Here is an 18,396-nt window from a genome sequence, read left to right on the forward strand (position 1 = left end):
TATCATCTAGAGAGTCACTAGTATTGCTCGCGCTCGACATTCCGTGTTCGTCTCAAAGATGTTCTGTGACTGGGATCAGGATTTTGCGCAAGACATGGATCTGTTCTGTAAAACTGCATTAATGAAAAGCTATATATATCCATCAGTGTTTATTTTATCTTTCCACAGATTACAACCAAGGTTTGAAGTCCATACCAAGAGAAATAGCTGAAGACCATTACGATTCTGCAACCCAAATTTCATACTTGAGATAAGACTCTAAGGAGTTCTTCCCGCACCTGCAATCTATCCCGATACGCATTTCAAAAGAGAGTACATGCAAGGCAAAAGCTATAATATCGGCCAATACCTGCAGATGTTACAGTTCAATGGAGAAACGAGGCAGAGGAGATATATCAGTTTTTCTTGAGAACCATTACTTTAAAAGGAACGATAAACAGTCAAACCTTCTTCGATCCTTTAATATTCATATACTTCCTTCAGGCTAGAGAATTAAGAAGTGTCTTTCAAGATAATTTCCATATGGAATATCTCAACAGCCAAACATCCATAAGGATCTAGCATTTTGAAACAAGGGCATGAATTATAAAATCAATCTATGTATTGATGACGCATTTATTTTAATTAACATTACCTTTTTAATTAAACTGCGTATGTTGTTCGAGTGATTGCCTTCTCATCACAGTTACTTCGGCAGCAATTCTAACCATGCATTCTGGATGGTTTCTCTGTTTTACCCATTGGATAAAGCTGAGTTTTCTCAAAGAAATTCCTTACTATCTCGGTATGATACTAACTAATATTCAGTGACAACAGTTTTGGAAGGGATTCGAATTTAGACGTATTTAATTAAATGAAAAAAAAAAAGTCATTATTCGACTATGCTACAGGGGCGCCATCTATAACAAACCTCGTTTACTTATATTTTGCTTTGGACCGTTTCTATCATAAGAATGCAGTTTTTGAACTTACCACAACGTGTTACTTTGATAAAGTTCTTCAATAGCGATCTAGTTAAAGATAGTATTTATCTATCTTTCATTCAGGAAGTCAAAACTTGGTTGTTGTCTTACTGTAACTTGCAGAATCGTGTATAACATCTATTTTATGGGTCAAACTCGAGACATAATTACACTAGCATTGTACAGTGTGTGGTATTCATTCCCAACTCAGTCCAATCGCTTGATCGGCAAATAATATCACAGAAATCTATATATTTCTCATAATAAAGTTCAAACTTTACAGCAAATATTTTAATTTAACGCCAAGGGAGGGGGTGTATTAGTTTAGGAATAAATGCCAAGTATTCTGCAGATAATTAATTTCTTAATCGAACCAAATAAACAGAAGCAAATGTGTCGGTAAACCAGATGTCCAACAAATACGAAGGATAATCGAATGGAAGCCATTCGACGGTGGTACTTTTTTCTTCCCTTCCAGCTACGGGCTTTCTCTTTATTGCCATGAAACAATAGCAAGTCCGATAACCACAACTGCATGTCATTGATTCAATGAAGAATGGCGAACTATGTTGAATGGAACTCCTCGGAGTCCAATTAATGCACTGCTCAAAAAGTCAGTGCTCTACAGATTAACAAAAGGAAGAATATAAAAGGAAGAATATAATATAGTTAAGAATCGAATACTTTATGAAGATCACAGTGATTTTAACAAGAAATTTCTTTTTCGCATGATAAGTTGAGTTTTCTACATCAATGTATGCATAAACGGAGCAAGTAACTCTTTGAAATATCAGAATATGGTATTTAAAAAAGTCGGTAAGAAAATAAAGCTTTTTATTTAATTTTATTTAAATCGATAAATGAGTAAATAGAAAAAAAATTAATTTTTGCTCAAAACTTCATTAAATATCCAAATAATGCCATCATAATTCGCACACCTATTCATTTATAATATGTAGCATGTACATTCATTTTTCTGTCTGCAAAGAAACTGAAAAGAGGGGTGGTCTTTTGAAGACCGAAGAATAAGAACCATCGGAGGGTAATGGATGGCAATGATGTAGCCAATGAAGTCTTAACTGAGGCTCGGCTATTGCTGTTACCCTCCTGCCATGATCAGAGCTTTAATAGCTCAATAACACCTTATCCCTACACTGTCCTCTACAGATAACGGGGAAGATGAAAAGCATTCTTGCCTTGCCCCTTTAAGCCAGTCCTTATAAGGACTATAAGAAACACGAATTAAAATTTCCTCACAATTTTTAATTGGTATTCAAAGGAAATCAATTTATTCCGTATTTGGTGATTTGATTGCCTTTAGAATATTGAAAGTCTTAGGAATGTAAAAAATAACAACGAGAACCCTCTTCATGTATGCTTTACAATGAAAGTTACCATAGCAACGAATAGATATATTCAATTATGAACACCGGGAAAGTTATTTCTTGTGTATAATCTAAGATGAATCGATTAACTATAGACAGTTGCCAAAGAACGTGCTTTCTTTAAAGAAAGTCAGGCTAAAATTATACAGAACACGTTTTATTTTCACCTTATTACTGTAGCTAGTTCATCAAGTGTATTATGCAAACAGTCATGTTTCCTTGGGGGGAGGGATATAAGGAATGTTCTTTAAGACAAGAAAATAAAGCCTTTAAAGATACTTGTCATACTATGGTTTGCATCTTTGGGTCGTATCTTCAGACACACTCATTACAAATTGTTTTGATTTCTTTATTGGCAAAGGTTTGATAATTGAACTATTTATAAGATGACAGATAAGACCAAAGACCTGATTGTTACACGACGACTTGTTCCTCCCCACTGCCGAAATGGAGATGGCTCCACTTGACGCATGCGTAGGTTATTTGGCTCCGGCTACTGTGTGGCGAGCGACATCTCGAGCTCTTAGGAGCTGGTGTTCTCGGAGCGTGTTGATTGTAAACCATTTTCATCAGTATTTCCTATGACTTCGTGATCTGTTTAATTTTTATTATGTGGACAATGTATTTTAAAGTTGTTTTTATGCTGCGGGGATTCATTGGTTCTTTATTCAGGGTGATTTTCCAATTACAGCATTAACAAGAAGTACTGGGAGTACGTGGGAAAAAAAAAGGAAAAGTCCGTAACTCGGACAAACAATAGAAAAAAATCAAGTTCAATTGTTGGAATAATCACAGTCGATTGTTTGTTTTTTTTAATAGAAAGAGCAAAACCGAGTGTTATGTTCAGTGCTATTGTTTAGTTCGTACCGTTTTGGGCAGTCTTTATAAATCACTCTCTAAGGCTACTTGTTGTATTTGGTATCTTCTCATTCTCGTTTTTTCATCCTTTTCTTCTTCTGTTAGTAAACGGGATGCTACATGAGCCACACATGGAGAGAAGCATCTCTAAAGATAAATCCCAATAGGAGCGCTGACTAATTATTACGAAAATGTAAGTTCTTCCGTGTTCCAAGATGTGCTACACGTTCTGTGAGTATTCATCTCTAGTTGAAGTGTTCGCTTAGTCATCTTTTTCCCGTAACAGCATGTTATCTGCTTCCACTGTAACCGGTCCGGTAACTCTTCTACTGCTGACGGCCAGCGTTCACATTCTGGCGGAAACCGGTCGTCCTCTATCCCGCGTCGTGACTACAAAGTACGGAGCACTGCGCGGCTTCATCACTACACTTACAAATCGCCAGTTACAGCCTGTGGATGTGTTTCTGGGAGTGCCTTATGCCAGCCCTCCTACGGGATCTTTACGCTTCATGCCTCCAGTAACACCGGCTCATTGGAGAGGTGTGCGTATGGCTAACCGGTTTGGCCCGGTGTGTCCACAAAAGCTTCCTAACATTAAGAATGAAACAGAGGCACTGAAGATTATGCCTGCAGGAAGACTGGACTACCTACGGAGATTGTTACCGTATCTGCAGAATCAGAGTGAGGACTGCTTGTATCTCAACATTTATGCTCCTTCAGTAGGTGAGTTTTCAATCAATGGCTTAAGACGCTTTTTTATATATTAAAAATTATTAATCGAAGCAAATTTCGTGTACAATTAAAACTGAAAGGAATATTTAGTCGATGTTAAATTGAGACATGAAATTAATGTGAAATTATTTCCATGTCTAAAATATATCGTCTTATTTTTATGATAGGAGATTCAAGTGGATGGTTCTTTTCATCCGTTGATACGAAGATTTTTCTGACATTCTTTAAGAGTGTGTTGTTTGTAATGCTTTCAAGTCTATCTCCTTGAAAATAGTTGCCTGACGGCGAATATCTGTTTTTCTTATTTTCTCTCTTTCGGTTCGCTACTTATCTTTAAGTGCAATTAACGGCAGAAGAAGAGGCTTAATTTGTTCCATTTCTAGTACTAAGTGAAACTAAGACGTCCTTTTAGATTGGAAACTAAAATGAGATATTCGCGAAGTGAAATAAGCAGGTCACAATACGAAATGCAAACATTACTCTTAATATTATTAAAATGTTAAACGCTAGAAGGTATTACTGAATATGGCTCCGATGAATTAATATTATCTTGACTAGAATAATATACTACTACTCTCTATCCCTCCGTGTGTGTGTGTGATATTATTAATTAATTGCAGTTGTTAACTGGAGCAATTTTAAAGGATTTTCCGAAAGTTTAGATACATGATCAGAAAACACATAGCAAAAAAAAAAAAAAAAAGTAATAATCTCAGTATTGACTTACACATGGACTAACATTTAAAAAAGAAAGTATTTATGTACCGACTCCTATATGATAGGACGTTTTAAGGGCAACCATTGCGCTACCTGTCTAAACCAATTATTCAATACAATAGTCGTAATAGTCGTGTAGCTAATCAGCCAATTTGCATCAGTTGTTCTCTTGGGCACTTTTGTATTCTTAAAATTAAGAAATATAGCAATGCTTTCTTCTTTAACACGAAAGACTTCATTAATCTCTCGCTATTTAACTAGAATAACGTATTTTTCTATGACCACAAGGACTGATTCAAGTATCCAGTGAAATTTAATTGCAAAGAAGGAATAAAAGAGAGAACGTAGAAGTTTATTTCGTTCCTCATAAGAAGGACGAACCCAGTACCGCAGATAAACCAAAGAGTAGCGCAGCATGGCGATTACTGTATCCTTTCTTAAATCTACTCTTATATATTTTCGTATCCGACTGTTTTCCTCATACTTTCACTATCCTTCTTTTCTTTTTCTATTTGTTCTTTTATATTTCCTAATTCTTCTTTGACAGTTCAATTTCTTCTCAATGTGAGAATTTCCATCCGTATTTCTTTTGTCTCATTAATTTCTTTAAGTTTTTTTTTTATTTATTATTTCTCATTCCTCCTACTTTATATTTCTCACTCATTCTCTACTAACCCTCTTTGACAAGAGGCTAAAATCATGATCCCTATTATAAGTACATATAATAATATTATCTTTAGAAATGCACTGTTTCTTTTGACATTATCTAAAACCAAGTGATGAAGAGTTCGTTTATGGGATGCCTAATACTTTGAACTGCGAAATATTATTCAAGGAAATATTCTCCATAATTCATTTCCCCCCAACCCATGGGCTTTAGAAGTAAGTATACTAAAACCAGTTGCGGAAATAATTTTTTTCTATATAAAGATATATACCGAGGCTTCCTTGCTACAAAATAAAACACAGAAGAGTACTTGTTTTCTCTTCTCTTCACAATAGAACCGAGTGTTATAAATTTTTGGAATGTGGCACATTCAGCTCGGTATCTCAGAGCTGAGCTGGAATACGATGTGTCTACCACACTACGGAAAATTTATAACGTCTAGCTGTAGAGAACGAGTAAGAAAAGAAAGTACTTTACTCTAGTTATTTGGTGATACAGTGATTCTTAGAGCCAAAGCAAGCACACACATCGCTTATGATTTTCAAAGAATGAAGATGACTTTATCTTCGCAATTCTGTTTCTTTATGAGCTCATTTATGTGTGATATGTTTTAAACCTAAAGAAAGTTTAGACTGATTCTTTGTATGTGATTATCTTAGTTTAAAGAGAATTCAGACTGATTCACACCCTTGATTATATCGAATCTTATCAATACACAAAAAATTAACTTATAGAAATAACATATTTGTCTGAATATCAAGTCGAGTTTTTTCAATAAGGTTAACAGCAGTTCACAAATGTAGAGAGAATGGATTAAATTATCAATAACATCTCTAAAAATAATCAATAATATCTAAACAATTAGCTATTACATTCAGCGTCTCTTAACAATTATTGGTTACATTCAGCTTCTTTTAACAATGAGTTGATACATTCAACGCCTTTTAACAATGAACTGTTACACTCAACTCTTTTAATAATGAGCTGTTACGTTCATTGCTGATTTTCATCAGCATAAATAATCCACAACGCATAGATATTATTTCCTCAGTTATTTAATCGTAACAATCAGTTGTAATATTCATTGTTGATTTCCAACAATTCAATTATATCTCTCCCTGTCAAAATTCAATTGTCATATTTATTTTTGAATTTCAGCATTACGTTACAATTTTTGGGGGTTCTGCCGCTGATAACAATTAATGGGTTCAATGAAGATTTGAGAATTCCAGGTGGGTTCCTTGAGGAAATACCATTTTAAATCAGGCCATTCCTTTCGATGACACTCATTTATGGATATTTTAATGCATTCATTGTAGTATCCCTTCTTAAAAAATGTAAGGCTATACGAAGAGTAGCTTATTGAACGAATCTTTGTCAGGTTCAATTACGGACATATTCTAAGACCGCAACCAACTGACGGAGACATCTTTTATGCGTATCAGGTTATTTTCTTAATTTCTTTATAATTAATTAATAATATTAACCATTCAACCAACGTGAAAATAAAACGACATAAATAATTCAGAAGGTTTTTTTTCTTCAAATATTGAATAATATAAGAATTTATTAAATTTGAGGAACAAATATATATAGTAATCCCCCTGCGCACACGCACACACACACACACCAATGCCAGTATTTCGTGATATTTCAACTTTTTTATTTATTTATTTTATTTATCAATGTACTTTCCTTCATCTATTCAATGTATGACAGTTTGGCGGTTGTCTCATAGATGACGATTTTAGTTCTTTAGCATTTTGTTATTCATATATAAGTAAGTTAGCATTGTTAACAGAACCAGCGACTCTATTAACAATACCGACTACACTAACCTGTCACCAAAACTCACTGGCAAAGAATTCCCAAACAGGACGTTGAAAGAGTAGAAATATTAGGATTACTATCCACAGCAAACAATTTTATGGCATTTCAGGCATCCAGTAAGCAAGATGGTTGTATCACATCGTGAGATGAAAATGATTTTCGTAAAATTATTCAAAGTGTACGATCAAAAGACTACACAGAGTATAACAAAATGTAATTATATTTTTTATAATTAGAAATAACTGTTTCGTAAACTACTAAAGGCAAATTTTATTTATGTTTTTGAAATTCCCATAAAATGAAAAATTAACTATGGAATGAATAAACTGTTGGCTTTTCATCAATTAACAATTGTCTATATCTTTGTAACCATGGTGACCATTATTACAAAATCAAGTGCGGCATTTAATATAAACTGTAGTACCGAGACACAGTCTTCTATTAATAAAAATTCTTAACCGGTATATTCGAAGTTAATTACTAATATAAGATTAAGAAAATCAATGTGGAAGCTGCACACATTTTTCAGCTAAACTTTGTAGTCTTCCATAAATCTTTCTAACTCTTATGTTTGAAAATCTTCCCAAATTAATAGTACTTTCTTTTGTTCGTTAGAAACATCAGGGATATTTCCCATTAAACTGATTAATTTTGTAATTTGAATGGTGCCATTTCTTTTACTTTCTTCCATTTTTTTTTATTGTTAACCTTTAAGAATCCAAACTAAATTTTTCTCAATATTCTTTTATTATATAATGCAAGGAAATCAGCATTTCTTCGTAGAAATGGAATTATTTCTCCGGAGAGCTCATTAACTATGACAAAATCTGTTTTCTGCAATCATTTAATGTATCTGCGGTGAACTAGATGATACACTTACCTTATTAGATAGAAAGCATTATAACTGTCCTAAGTATATCTTATATGGTTAATTCTGGTACGGTACAACTTTCTTTTAATGGGTAGTGCTGATCCACTTACAGCTAAATATAAAGAAAAAGACGAAATCAATAGTTCAGCAATAATTCTACTTAAAAAGTATTTTAATTTTTAGAGTCATTCTTTAATTTCTTAAAGAAAGAATCATTTTATGACCCCCCCCTCCTACAGGTCAGTTTTAATTTATAGGAGGAAATACATATTCTAGAAACTAAAATAATATCCAAATACTTATTTCAAAGCTTAACCGTTACGCTGCGCTAATGTGCTTTTTTTTTGTTCAGATATAGATAATGAAGATGTTTTTTTATTTATTTATAAATTTCTAGTACGTTTTTTAATACATCATACTAATTTAATTCACAGAAGATGAATCATTGTATGCAGTATACAATGATTCATACAAAGGAATGTTTCCATTGCTTAGCTTATAGTTCTTATGAGAACTGGCTTAAAGGGGCGAAGCAAGAATTCTTTTCATCTCCCCGATATCTGTAGAGGACAATGTAGGGATAAGGTATGATTGAGCTATTAAAGCTCTGATCATGGCAAGAGGGTACCAGCAATAGCCGAGCCTCAGAACTTCATTGGCTACAGCATTGCCATCCACTACCCTCTAAGGGTATTAATCACCGCATCTCACGGTCGATTCTTCCATTGATTAGCTGATTAAGGAACTCGAATTTCAAAGCATAAAATATTAAAAGAAAATGGTGTATAATTTTACTTTATAAATAAAAAATAAATTTAAAAAATAAAAGATAGCAAATAAAGTATGTGATTAAATATTTAACACGCAATATAATTACTAATTAAAAACTCTAATACAGAATTACATGAAGTGCAATTAGTAAATTGCTAATCACGTGAGTTCTCAATAATTGACTTCGAAAGAATCGGTACATATAGAACTAACTGTTGCAAAAATGTTTTGCAACAGTACATTCTATATTACAGTAATGCAGTATTAAGTAATGAATTTTTTTTTTTTTCAGAAACAATGGTAATGCATTTGTCATTGCACATATAATACAAACAATGATTACTCTGACAAAAATATTTGACGAAAAATATCTCTTTCTGTTAAAAGGGAGAGGGGGAAGAGCGAAAGAATGTAGTACTGTTTTCCACAAAGCCTTATTTTTTCCACAAAGTATTCTTTAGTTCGCCACACTTATATTGACAGATGAAAGTTCCTTGGGGATAAACGAAATCTACCTTACTGTAGTAATAGGATTCGTGTCCTCAAATCTGTTTATTTTTCCCAAGAAAATCTTCTTTGACTGACTGCAACAGCATTTGTTCTACTAGTTTATAGGTCGTGTGTGTAATATTTTTATCCTAAACTCATAGGGAGAATTCTTTTTGGGGGTACTTAGGCAACAAAGAAAATAAAGTCGGATATATTCCTTGTTTGTTCAATGTTATTTTCACAGTTGATTTTTTCGTGTTTTTTTAAAGTATCTTTAATTTTATCGGCATAAATATCAGTGATGATATTTATGAAGAACTGCATTTTCTAAAATATTTCTAAGAATTAGTGCAGAGAAGCTAATACGTTCTTCAAAAAGCATTGCTCTAAAAATTCCTATAAATTTACTTGAACCAGCATATTTGTAAAGGTGGCTCATTTTAACTGGTTAGATATATATAATTATAATAATAAAAATAATTAATTTGTTTAAAATCTAAAAGAAAACTTAATATTTAAGTGAAAAAATATGTAAAAAGATTATTTTCTTAAAAAAATTAATAAATTAGTATGATTTGTTATTGATACAGTAAAATAATAAATTAATACATATATTATAGTAATTTCAAATAATAGAAATATTAGTATTTTAATTGCTTTTCACATTGTTTATTAGATTTTGAAGGGAACAATCGCACAAAAAACAAAGACAATAACAGCTTTTTGAAAGAAAGCAATCAAAAGCAATATAAAATTTTGTTGATCACCAGTTAACAAACAATCTACACGATGCTCAAGTATCACAGTCAATAATTGATATATCGAAAATAGTACTAGAGAAAGGTTCTTGTGTGTGTGTGTATATATATATATATATATATATATATATATATATATATATATGTTTTCAGTTACGCATTAGGCTTAAATGCCGTAAAGATACACTTAGCTCTCTCATTAAACTAATTATGCTCTGATAGTGGTTCATCCTCTCTCTGTAGTCTGAATCAATATGCGTATTCTCTGGTCCAGTTTATCTATTTTGTAGAAGGAAAGACGTGTCCTGAATTCGATATAATGACTCGAATTCAAGCGTTTTTTTTTTTTTTTTTTTAATTAGAGGGGCGTTTTCGCTACCGACTACGCTACGGTGGGGATGGGTTTGTTTTTATTTAAAAATAAATCTTATATATGAATTTAAAACCGCAGCTTTCTATATATAAAGTAATTATATAGTTTATTTTTTTTTTTAATTCTTGTTCAACCTTCTATAATTTACGAGATAGAAGCAAAAAAAAGGGTGGGGACAGTTTTTATCATTTTAAATATTTAAAAATTAAATATTTTTCAATAATTACAATTTTTACTTTCATACAATATATCTGTAAATGGAATTTAAATGTGAAAAGCGGGGGAGAATAAGTGGGATTCTGTAAATTGACCTTCCCACATTTCAGGGCTATTTTATAACCCCCCTCCCCCTTCCTACACATCAGTTTCAGTTTATAGGAGGAAATACATATTCTAAGATACTAAAATAATACTTATTTCAAAGCTTGACCGTTAGGTGGCACTAATGTGCTTTTTTTACCTTTTTTTTTCTTTTCTTTTTTGTTCCGACATAGATAATGAAGAGTAATTTTTTGTTTTAAATTTCTAGTACGTTTTTTAATATATCCTACTAATTTAATTCATAGAAGATGTATTATTTAAAACAGTATTTATATAACAAAATTACCTAAACCTGTATGTTAAGCAGAAATTAATCAGAACACGGACATGCTTTGTTTGCGTGATATTAAATTATTTTGACGGAGTAAGCCAATATAGACGATTGCAACGTTTTCAAATTTCTATCAACAAACTCATACAAAAACAAATATACACGTGAAATTGAATTCTGTGTATTTTGCGTCTATGGATCACCTAATGCGATTTCCCCTCCAAAACAACTATTCTAAGATAAGATTAAAAAGAGGATTTTAATCCTATACTTATCCAGTTTTCAGACATAAGAGAAAAGAAAATTACTTTTCAAATGAACATTTACGAAGAGCTAAACTGCTGCCCTCTCGTGTTAGAAAATGTAATTTGAAGGATTTTTAAAATACCTGTTTGTTTAACGAATTCGTGAGCGGGAGAGAAACATTTGTAATTTATTTTAATATATTGCTGATAGAAACAACTGTAGATATACTTCTCTCAATTATTGATTTTAAATGCAGTGTCATTTACGCGAAAGATTTTGTGCATCTTAAATAACGGGAGACGTTAATTGAATTGAAATGTAATTATAAGACTTAATTGAGGAAAAAGAAGTGAGGATAAGAAAATATTTTCTTGGGACGAGAAATATCAGAAAACTATTAACAACAAGAATCAACATGAAAGTATGTAAGTACTGAATTTATCGATTTCTTCTTGTGTGGGAGATAATTCTTTAATATATATATATACAATAATATACACAAAGATATGTAAATATATATCTATCTTTTAAGATGTGCTAAAAAGTATAAATCTATTTTGTGAAGAGTCTTCATAGTTCGTTTGGTATAGAGGATGCCCTGTGTTGGAAAAATCTGCGTTCAAATCCCGTGGAGAATGTGAAGATCAGTGTTACAGAAGTTGGTAGAATTTCACATCCCCCGAAACAGCCCAAGAACACACGTTTCGATAGATGTAGCAGGCATGTAGATAACTAACCTCTCTCGATATTAATTAAGTTTATGTGTATCCAAGTTACTTGATGCCAAGTTCTTAAGATTAACACGGTAAGGGGATGCTGAAGATGTTTCATCTTCATCTTCAGCATATAGGAGCAAAAATAATTAACGACGAAATAGCCTCCACTTGTAGAAGTACAAATGTTTATAATATAAATATTAAATAATTCGCTATATCTTCACACGGGTATGGTTTTATACAGTGTTACTCTCCCCCCCCCCCCCAGTTAATTGAATAATGTACGACTGACTATACTTTTGTTTCATTAAATGCGTGTGCGCACTTTATTTCATTCAACAGTGAAATTATTTTTTTATTTTCATTTTCTTTGTTAGTTTGTCTATCGGTGCATGGATTCTCTGTTCGATTATTTTTGTGAAAGGAGAATATACGAAAGGGGAATCTTCCAATCCTCTTTACGAGCTTTTTAAGAGAGAAACCGCACACCTTTCGTAGCGCATTTCATATTTAGCAGAATAATCTTCTCAATAGCTTTCCACCCTTTCAATCTGATGATGATAATTGTGATCACCTTCACTGACCTCCAATAAGATATAATTCCGTCCAAAATGAAGATGAGAATTCATGCATTGTCTATCAATGCATGAATTCTCTATTCAGTTATTTTTGTGAAAAGAAAAATTCGAAATCTTTTAATCCTCTTTTACGAGCTTAATTCAAGTATTTGTTGAAAATCTCTTCTGATGGATGGAATCTGAAAAACATGTTTACATTCACACTGAACCTGTTCGTTCATTCAACGCCGTGTATTTCTATTTAACCATAAAGCAGTGATGTTTTTGATTTCCAAATTCTCAGTTTTTCTCTCTATTAAGCAATGACAAAGATAAACTCGTTCTGTACAAACTGTGCCTTCACACTGAAATTTTATCTCAAGACATTTTATCTTAAGAGTTCAACGGCAGATTTCTGTGTCCACTTCGGTCCATGGGGGAATTAGAGGAGTTGGAATTAAGGCAAGATTCAGACAAGATTTTCTAAATGTGAATGCACTGTAAAACGGAAAGCATGTTCTTGTAAATCCTCAATACCCACCTTTCAGTTTCTTACTAGAGAGAGAGGGAGAGAGAGAGTAATCTTGAAGAGATGCTACAGAATCGATTTTCCTCGTGGCAGTTGTTACAAAACTTGTGTTTGAAAGTTTTCCGACAATCAATGCTCTGCCATCAATGTTATGCTTGCTGGTCTTTCAGAAAGCGTGATTTGCCACATTTTCCAGGCCTGTTTATTTAAACCATCTAATGCACCATTCTTTTAAGATTCTTCAAGAGTAATTCGCGTATCGAATTATGAAGAATCCCATAACAGCTTGTCGTTTAAATATCGGCATAGCAGAAACGTTTTGAAATGTTTAGATGTTATTAAGAAATACAGATCTACGTATAACAGGACTGAAGAATCTATGTTAAAATTAATATTAGTTTTGTCAATGGAAACGAGAGTACATGCATTAATACCTACAAGGAATTAACACTGTTAAAGGATACGTTATGAAATTTATGTTACGTTATCATAGGTCACATGAGCAGATTCATTGCAGGTGCAGTGATGATGGGATTACGTTAAAGCAATTTGTACTATTAGCGACGTGAAGTTCGTATTTGGATTTACTGATTGCAGGGGCTTGAAGACAACGTGATTAATTAATAAAGTGGATTATAAAAGCTGTAGTATTTTCTCGAATGTCAATTGTTTTCTGTTTTTGATTACAAATTAATTAATTGGGAATTATAGCACGCACACACACACACACGCACACACACACACACACACACACACACGCACACACACACACACACACAGGATTACTGTATTGTGTTTGTTATCTGTGTATATTCTCGGATTAACCAAATTAACTTAGTTATGCTGGAAATTTTCCTACGGGACTGTTTCTGTTAATATAAAATTAATGAAACACTTAAAATATTTGATTTAAGCCACTGTGATCAAACGATGGAATCATCGCTACTAGCCAAATAAAATAAAAACATCATATAAAGGTAAAAACTTTATTTACCACGAGCAAAATGATCAAGCGAAACCACACGACCATTTATTCTTTACCGATTAAGAGAATACACTCCGCTTACTCTTTTCGACTCAAATCTTCTAAAATACCAATCCAATCATATAAAAAAATTTGGCATCCCAAATCATTTGCAAAAATGCTTACTTATATTCTGGTTTAAATCAGACCCTTTTACAAAATGACAAACAATACAAAAGTGCAGTTTATATTCCAAGTTAATTAGGAATTCTGACATAAAAGATACAATACATAAATTAAAAAATGGCTCTAGGTTTATTGTTGTGCTAGTGAATGACGTCACTATACACTATTGTTGTTTGTAGATTGAACTTCTCAAATAACTGACCAGTTCGGTAGACAACCAATATAGTAGCATTTTTATAACAATACAATTTTTATAAATCTGCTGCTGAAATTAATATTGCAAGTTTGTCAATTGCAGGTTCGAAATGTGCCCATTTTTCACGACGATGTGTTTGTATCATTTCCGCATTCATAATTTAAATATTGGAGGTCATCGAACCTTTGAATTTCGTATTAAAAAAACAATAAGATCGCACATTTTTCTTATTAACTAGATTTCAGTTTCTTTTCTTTATTTTCGCATTTTTTCTCCCTATTCGAATTACTGTAAATGGTAACGCCCTCTAGCTGGCGTAACTCATACTATTTTGTAGTTAATGTGGTCGCTTCTGTGTGCGCTTATGGTCCCTGTGGGCATGTCTATTTGTCTTCCGAAGCACTAAAACAGAAAAGTACATTTGGCTCGTCTGAATATGATCTCTTCTCCACTACCGAAAAACGGCTAATTGATCATCCTTCTAACAGTGTAGCCATTCGAGAAAATCATTTCGTCCCTGCAGATCGGCAAAAATGAACTCCATTAGATGGAAAACAAACACTGAGAAGTTGCAATCGTTTTGGGATGGAGGTAATTTTTGAAGAAAGGACATAAGTCGCAGTTTCTCTTCTTCGGGAAGCGAGAGATCGCGTTCCGAAACAAGATTAAGAATTTATTTTTAATGACACCCATGTGGTGAAGAAGAGCAATGGGATACACCTGTATAAGTGCCATAAGGATAGCCAGTATTTGCAGGAGAGCTTCTCTAAATGGCAGTTATAGCATGCAGTCTAACGTTCAGATACAAATGTGTGAAATGTATTAAACTAAGGCTATTTTTTCCCTCCATCTTTTGGTGTGTGTGAAGTACAAACAACACTTAACCGTATCTAAGAACCTATAGGGAATAATGCGAGGAAAGGTTTTCTTCTATTTATAGCATGAATGACGAGCACTCTTCGGCCTAAGTTCGTCGAGTTCATAAAGACGTGCTTCGTGCATTGTTACTTAGATAATGCTTATTAGTTTCAACACTTATTTCTTTTTAACCGAAACTCCCCTTTTAAAATTGGAATTTTAATAACATATGAGAAGGTAACAGAAATTAAAACAACACTTCTGGAAATTTACTTAGGAGTCGATTTAAAATGCAAATTGAGAAACTCAACTTCTATTATGCAAACTGTGATTAACTGGATCTAATTTTTGAAACACTGTTATTAAATTATCTTATAAAATAGAAATTCAGTGTGAAGTTAAAAAACACTCGACATTAATGATAAGCTAATGTACATTAGTTATTTATGGATGAGTTACTATATGCTTATCATCTAATGTGTTGACTGGAATTTTTCATTCTTGTATCTGGTTTGTCTGTTCCACGCAATATATATATATATATAATATATATATATATATATATATATATATATATATATAAATAAACGAGGTTTTTGAGATGAAAATTCTTGCCATCTTCTTATAAGATCGGCTAATTCACCTTCAGCTGAAAAAGTGCTTATAAAGTTTTTTTTTTTTTTTTTGCGTAGTAAACAGGATTTGAACCGATGTCTTTCCAACCTAAGAAAGATCTTCGATATCTACTGAAGAAAAGGAACTGTAAGAAGTGTTGAGTAGTCGCTTCACGTATTCTAAAGAAAGAGCGAGGGGGGGGGGATTTGCCGAAGCCAATCCTGATGAATAGGGATTATGTAAACATTTATAGAAAATGCAAATAAGCATAAACTGAACGTTTGTTGTGTGAAGGCGACTGGAGTGAATTAGTGAGATAGAGGACTAATAGTTTTTTTTTTTTTTCCCGTATTGATTAGAGCATTTTTAGATGAGCTCTTAGGAACATCGTTTCAAATGTGAGAATAGCCAACGAATGAACAGATTTTCAAATAGCGGTTCTAAATTAAAGTAAGACTTTGGGCCAAAGAAAAAAAAACTATTTTTATAATGCTGAGAGGGTCGATATTTATATATTTTTATGGCACAAAATTTGCGAGATTACAGAAATCCCGGAGATTTGAACTTTTGTTGGACGTTTCTCATGAAGGTTCCTCCCATCCTAGACGAGGTTCGAAATCGAGATCTTTTCCAACCTAAAAACGAATGTCAATGTTCCTCATAACTGTTCTACAGAGGCGCCACCTGACATATCTTTCTGTATATTCGAGAGTGTTTGTTAAGCTAACTGACAAAAAGCCCGCTGCAGTATCAAAGATAATGAATGTGAACATCGGTTGAAAATGGCTAAATAACAGACGAATTATAGTATATGTACTGAACAGGAATCATGACGTTTCAAAACAATACGTATCATATTCCAGGTCTGTATTTGTGACACTAAACTTGATTGTATTTCTTGTTTTTTACTGTGTACTGTAGCTGTGCTTAGCATTTCTGGAGCCTCCTTGAATTTTGTGAAAAAGCAGTTAAGATCCGTGAACGGCTCATCTATCTGGGTTGCTTTTTCCAAGGGATTTTATAAACCCTCGGTTTTTAAGGGGCGATTGAGATGGTTTAAGGAGGATGTAAAAAGTTTGGGATATTGCAAAGAAGAGATGAAAGCCACTTTTGTGTTGTGTTCGCCAACCTTTTTTTGGGAATGAAATTCTGTATCTTTTAAGCAATGGTAAGAAATCTTAAAAAATATTAAATTTCATCATTATACTGTATCTTTAAAAAATTCTACAGATATCACTATCAGAAAATATATGATATTCTCTGATAGTGATAGCTCAGAAATATTCTGAAAATAACATCAGAATATTTGGAGAATGTTCTGTTAACAGCTAAGTATAACAATTGCTTTCTTTTTTTTTTTTCCCTACTTTGACGTTCCAACTGCACTGCATGGAAATGAAGACAAAAACTACTTATTATTAGAAGAATTCGGAATGAAGGCAATAATGTAACACGATTGATTCTGTGAGTTCTTAGGCTGGTTTGTTTTCCGAAGGAAGAACTTTGTAAAACACACAGAAAAATATTTGCGATTCCGAGTAGATTTTAATCCAAGACTTTCTCTTTAAGTGACAATCTTAGAAAAGTGTTTGAGCAGAAGTATTAAGAATAAATTACGAGCATGCTCAAATGAGTCGAAACTTAAACACTTGTGTAATATGCAAATTAGTCAATCTACCAATCGAAGTATTTTCATTCAGGATTTAGAAACTCATCGGGAAATCACACTCTTAAAAACCATCAAATCAACAGCAATCGTTTTAGACAGTTTAAGAGTAAACAAGAGATTTTTTTTTTCACTCTGCCCTGTGCACAATGGCGTTTGGAATTCGCACGTGTTGACAAGACCCTCTTGCTGGGATTGCGTGTGACTGAAAGCTTTTGGTGCCCTCGTCGAGTCGTTGTTTGAAGTGCCTGTCTTTTCAATTGACATCACTCATGACATCACTTGTATCGAGACGTACTAAAGTGCTTGTTTTCGATACGCACACAAAGGAAATCCCATTAAGTCTTGAGAGGCAATTCGAACACTCGATGATGCAGTTTTCGGTTTCGAAACACCTCGTAGTTCAGTAAACGTGCAATTCTCGTTGTCATACTCAGCGACTCAGAGCACACAAATAGGACGAAACTATACGAGTCGTTATGCATTTCTCTTTTCATCCATATGATATCCTTTTGGGAGAAAATACGGATATATATTCATCGTTAAAAATCTCCTGAAGAAGAAATTTGTATTTATTTTTGTTAATGTGTACATCAGTGTGGTTATTATTGTTTGGAAAATATGCAGAAGCAAGTTTATTATGTTATAAATTGCATTTGTGGGATGAAAAAGCTTAAATTTCCACAGGGAACAAAACTCTAAGACATCCTTTAGTGGCGACTGATTAGAGTCTGCTGACAAGGGTATTTAAATAGTCCCTCATTATGTGTTTATTTGACAAAACCGATGCGATTATGCTTACATGTTTCCATGGCAACAATAGGTTTAGTAGCACATACGTTATAAGCAGGGTAATCC

At 33.1% G+C, this 18,396-nt stretch overlaps 1 protein-coding gene across 1 annotated transcript in view; it reads left to right on the forward strand.

The window, feature by feature from the left end:
* Positions 1-3,492: 3,492 nt before the first annotated feature.
* The window catches only part of LOC150104205 (neuroligin-4, X-linked-like), a 197,520-nt gene continuing 182,616 nt past the window's right edge, over positions 3,493-18,396 (forward strand). Inside the window, exon 1 of the mRNA XM_090396429.1 lies at positions 3,493-3,928. Coding sequence (XP_090252555.1) covers positions 3,493-3,928 — 436 coding nt within the window. The remainder of the gene's footprint in view (positions 3,929-18,396) is intronic.

The sequence above is a fragment of the Typopeltis vanoorti genome, chromosome 8 (assembly GCF_054136105.1).
Source record: "Typopeltis vanoorti isolate ZY-2024b chromosome 8, IOZ_Tvanoo_1.0, whole genome shotgun sequence".
NCBI lineage: Eukaryota > Metazoa > Arthropoda > Arachnida > Uropygi > Thelyphonidae > Typopeltis > Typopeltis vanoorti.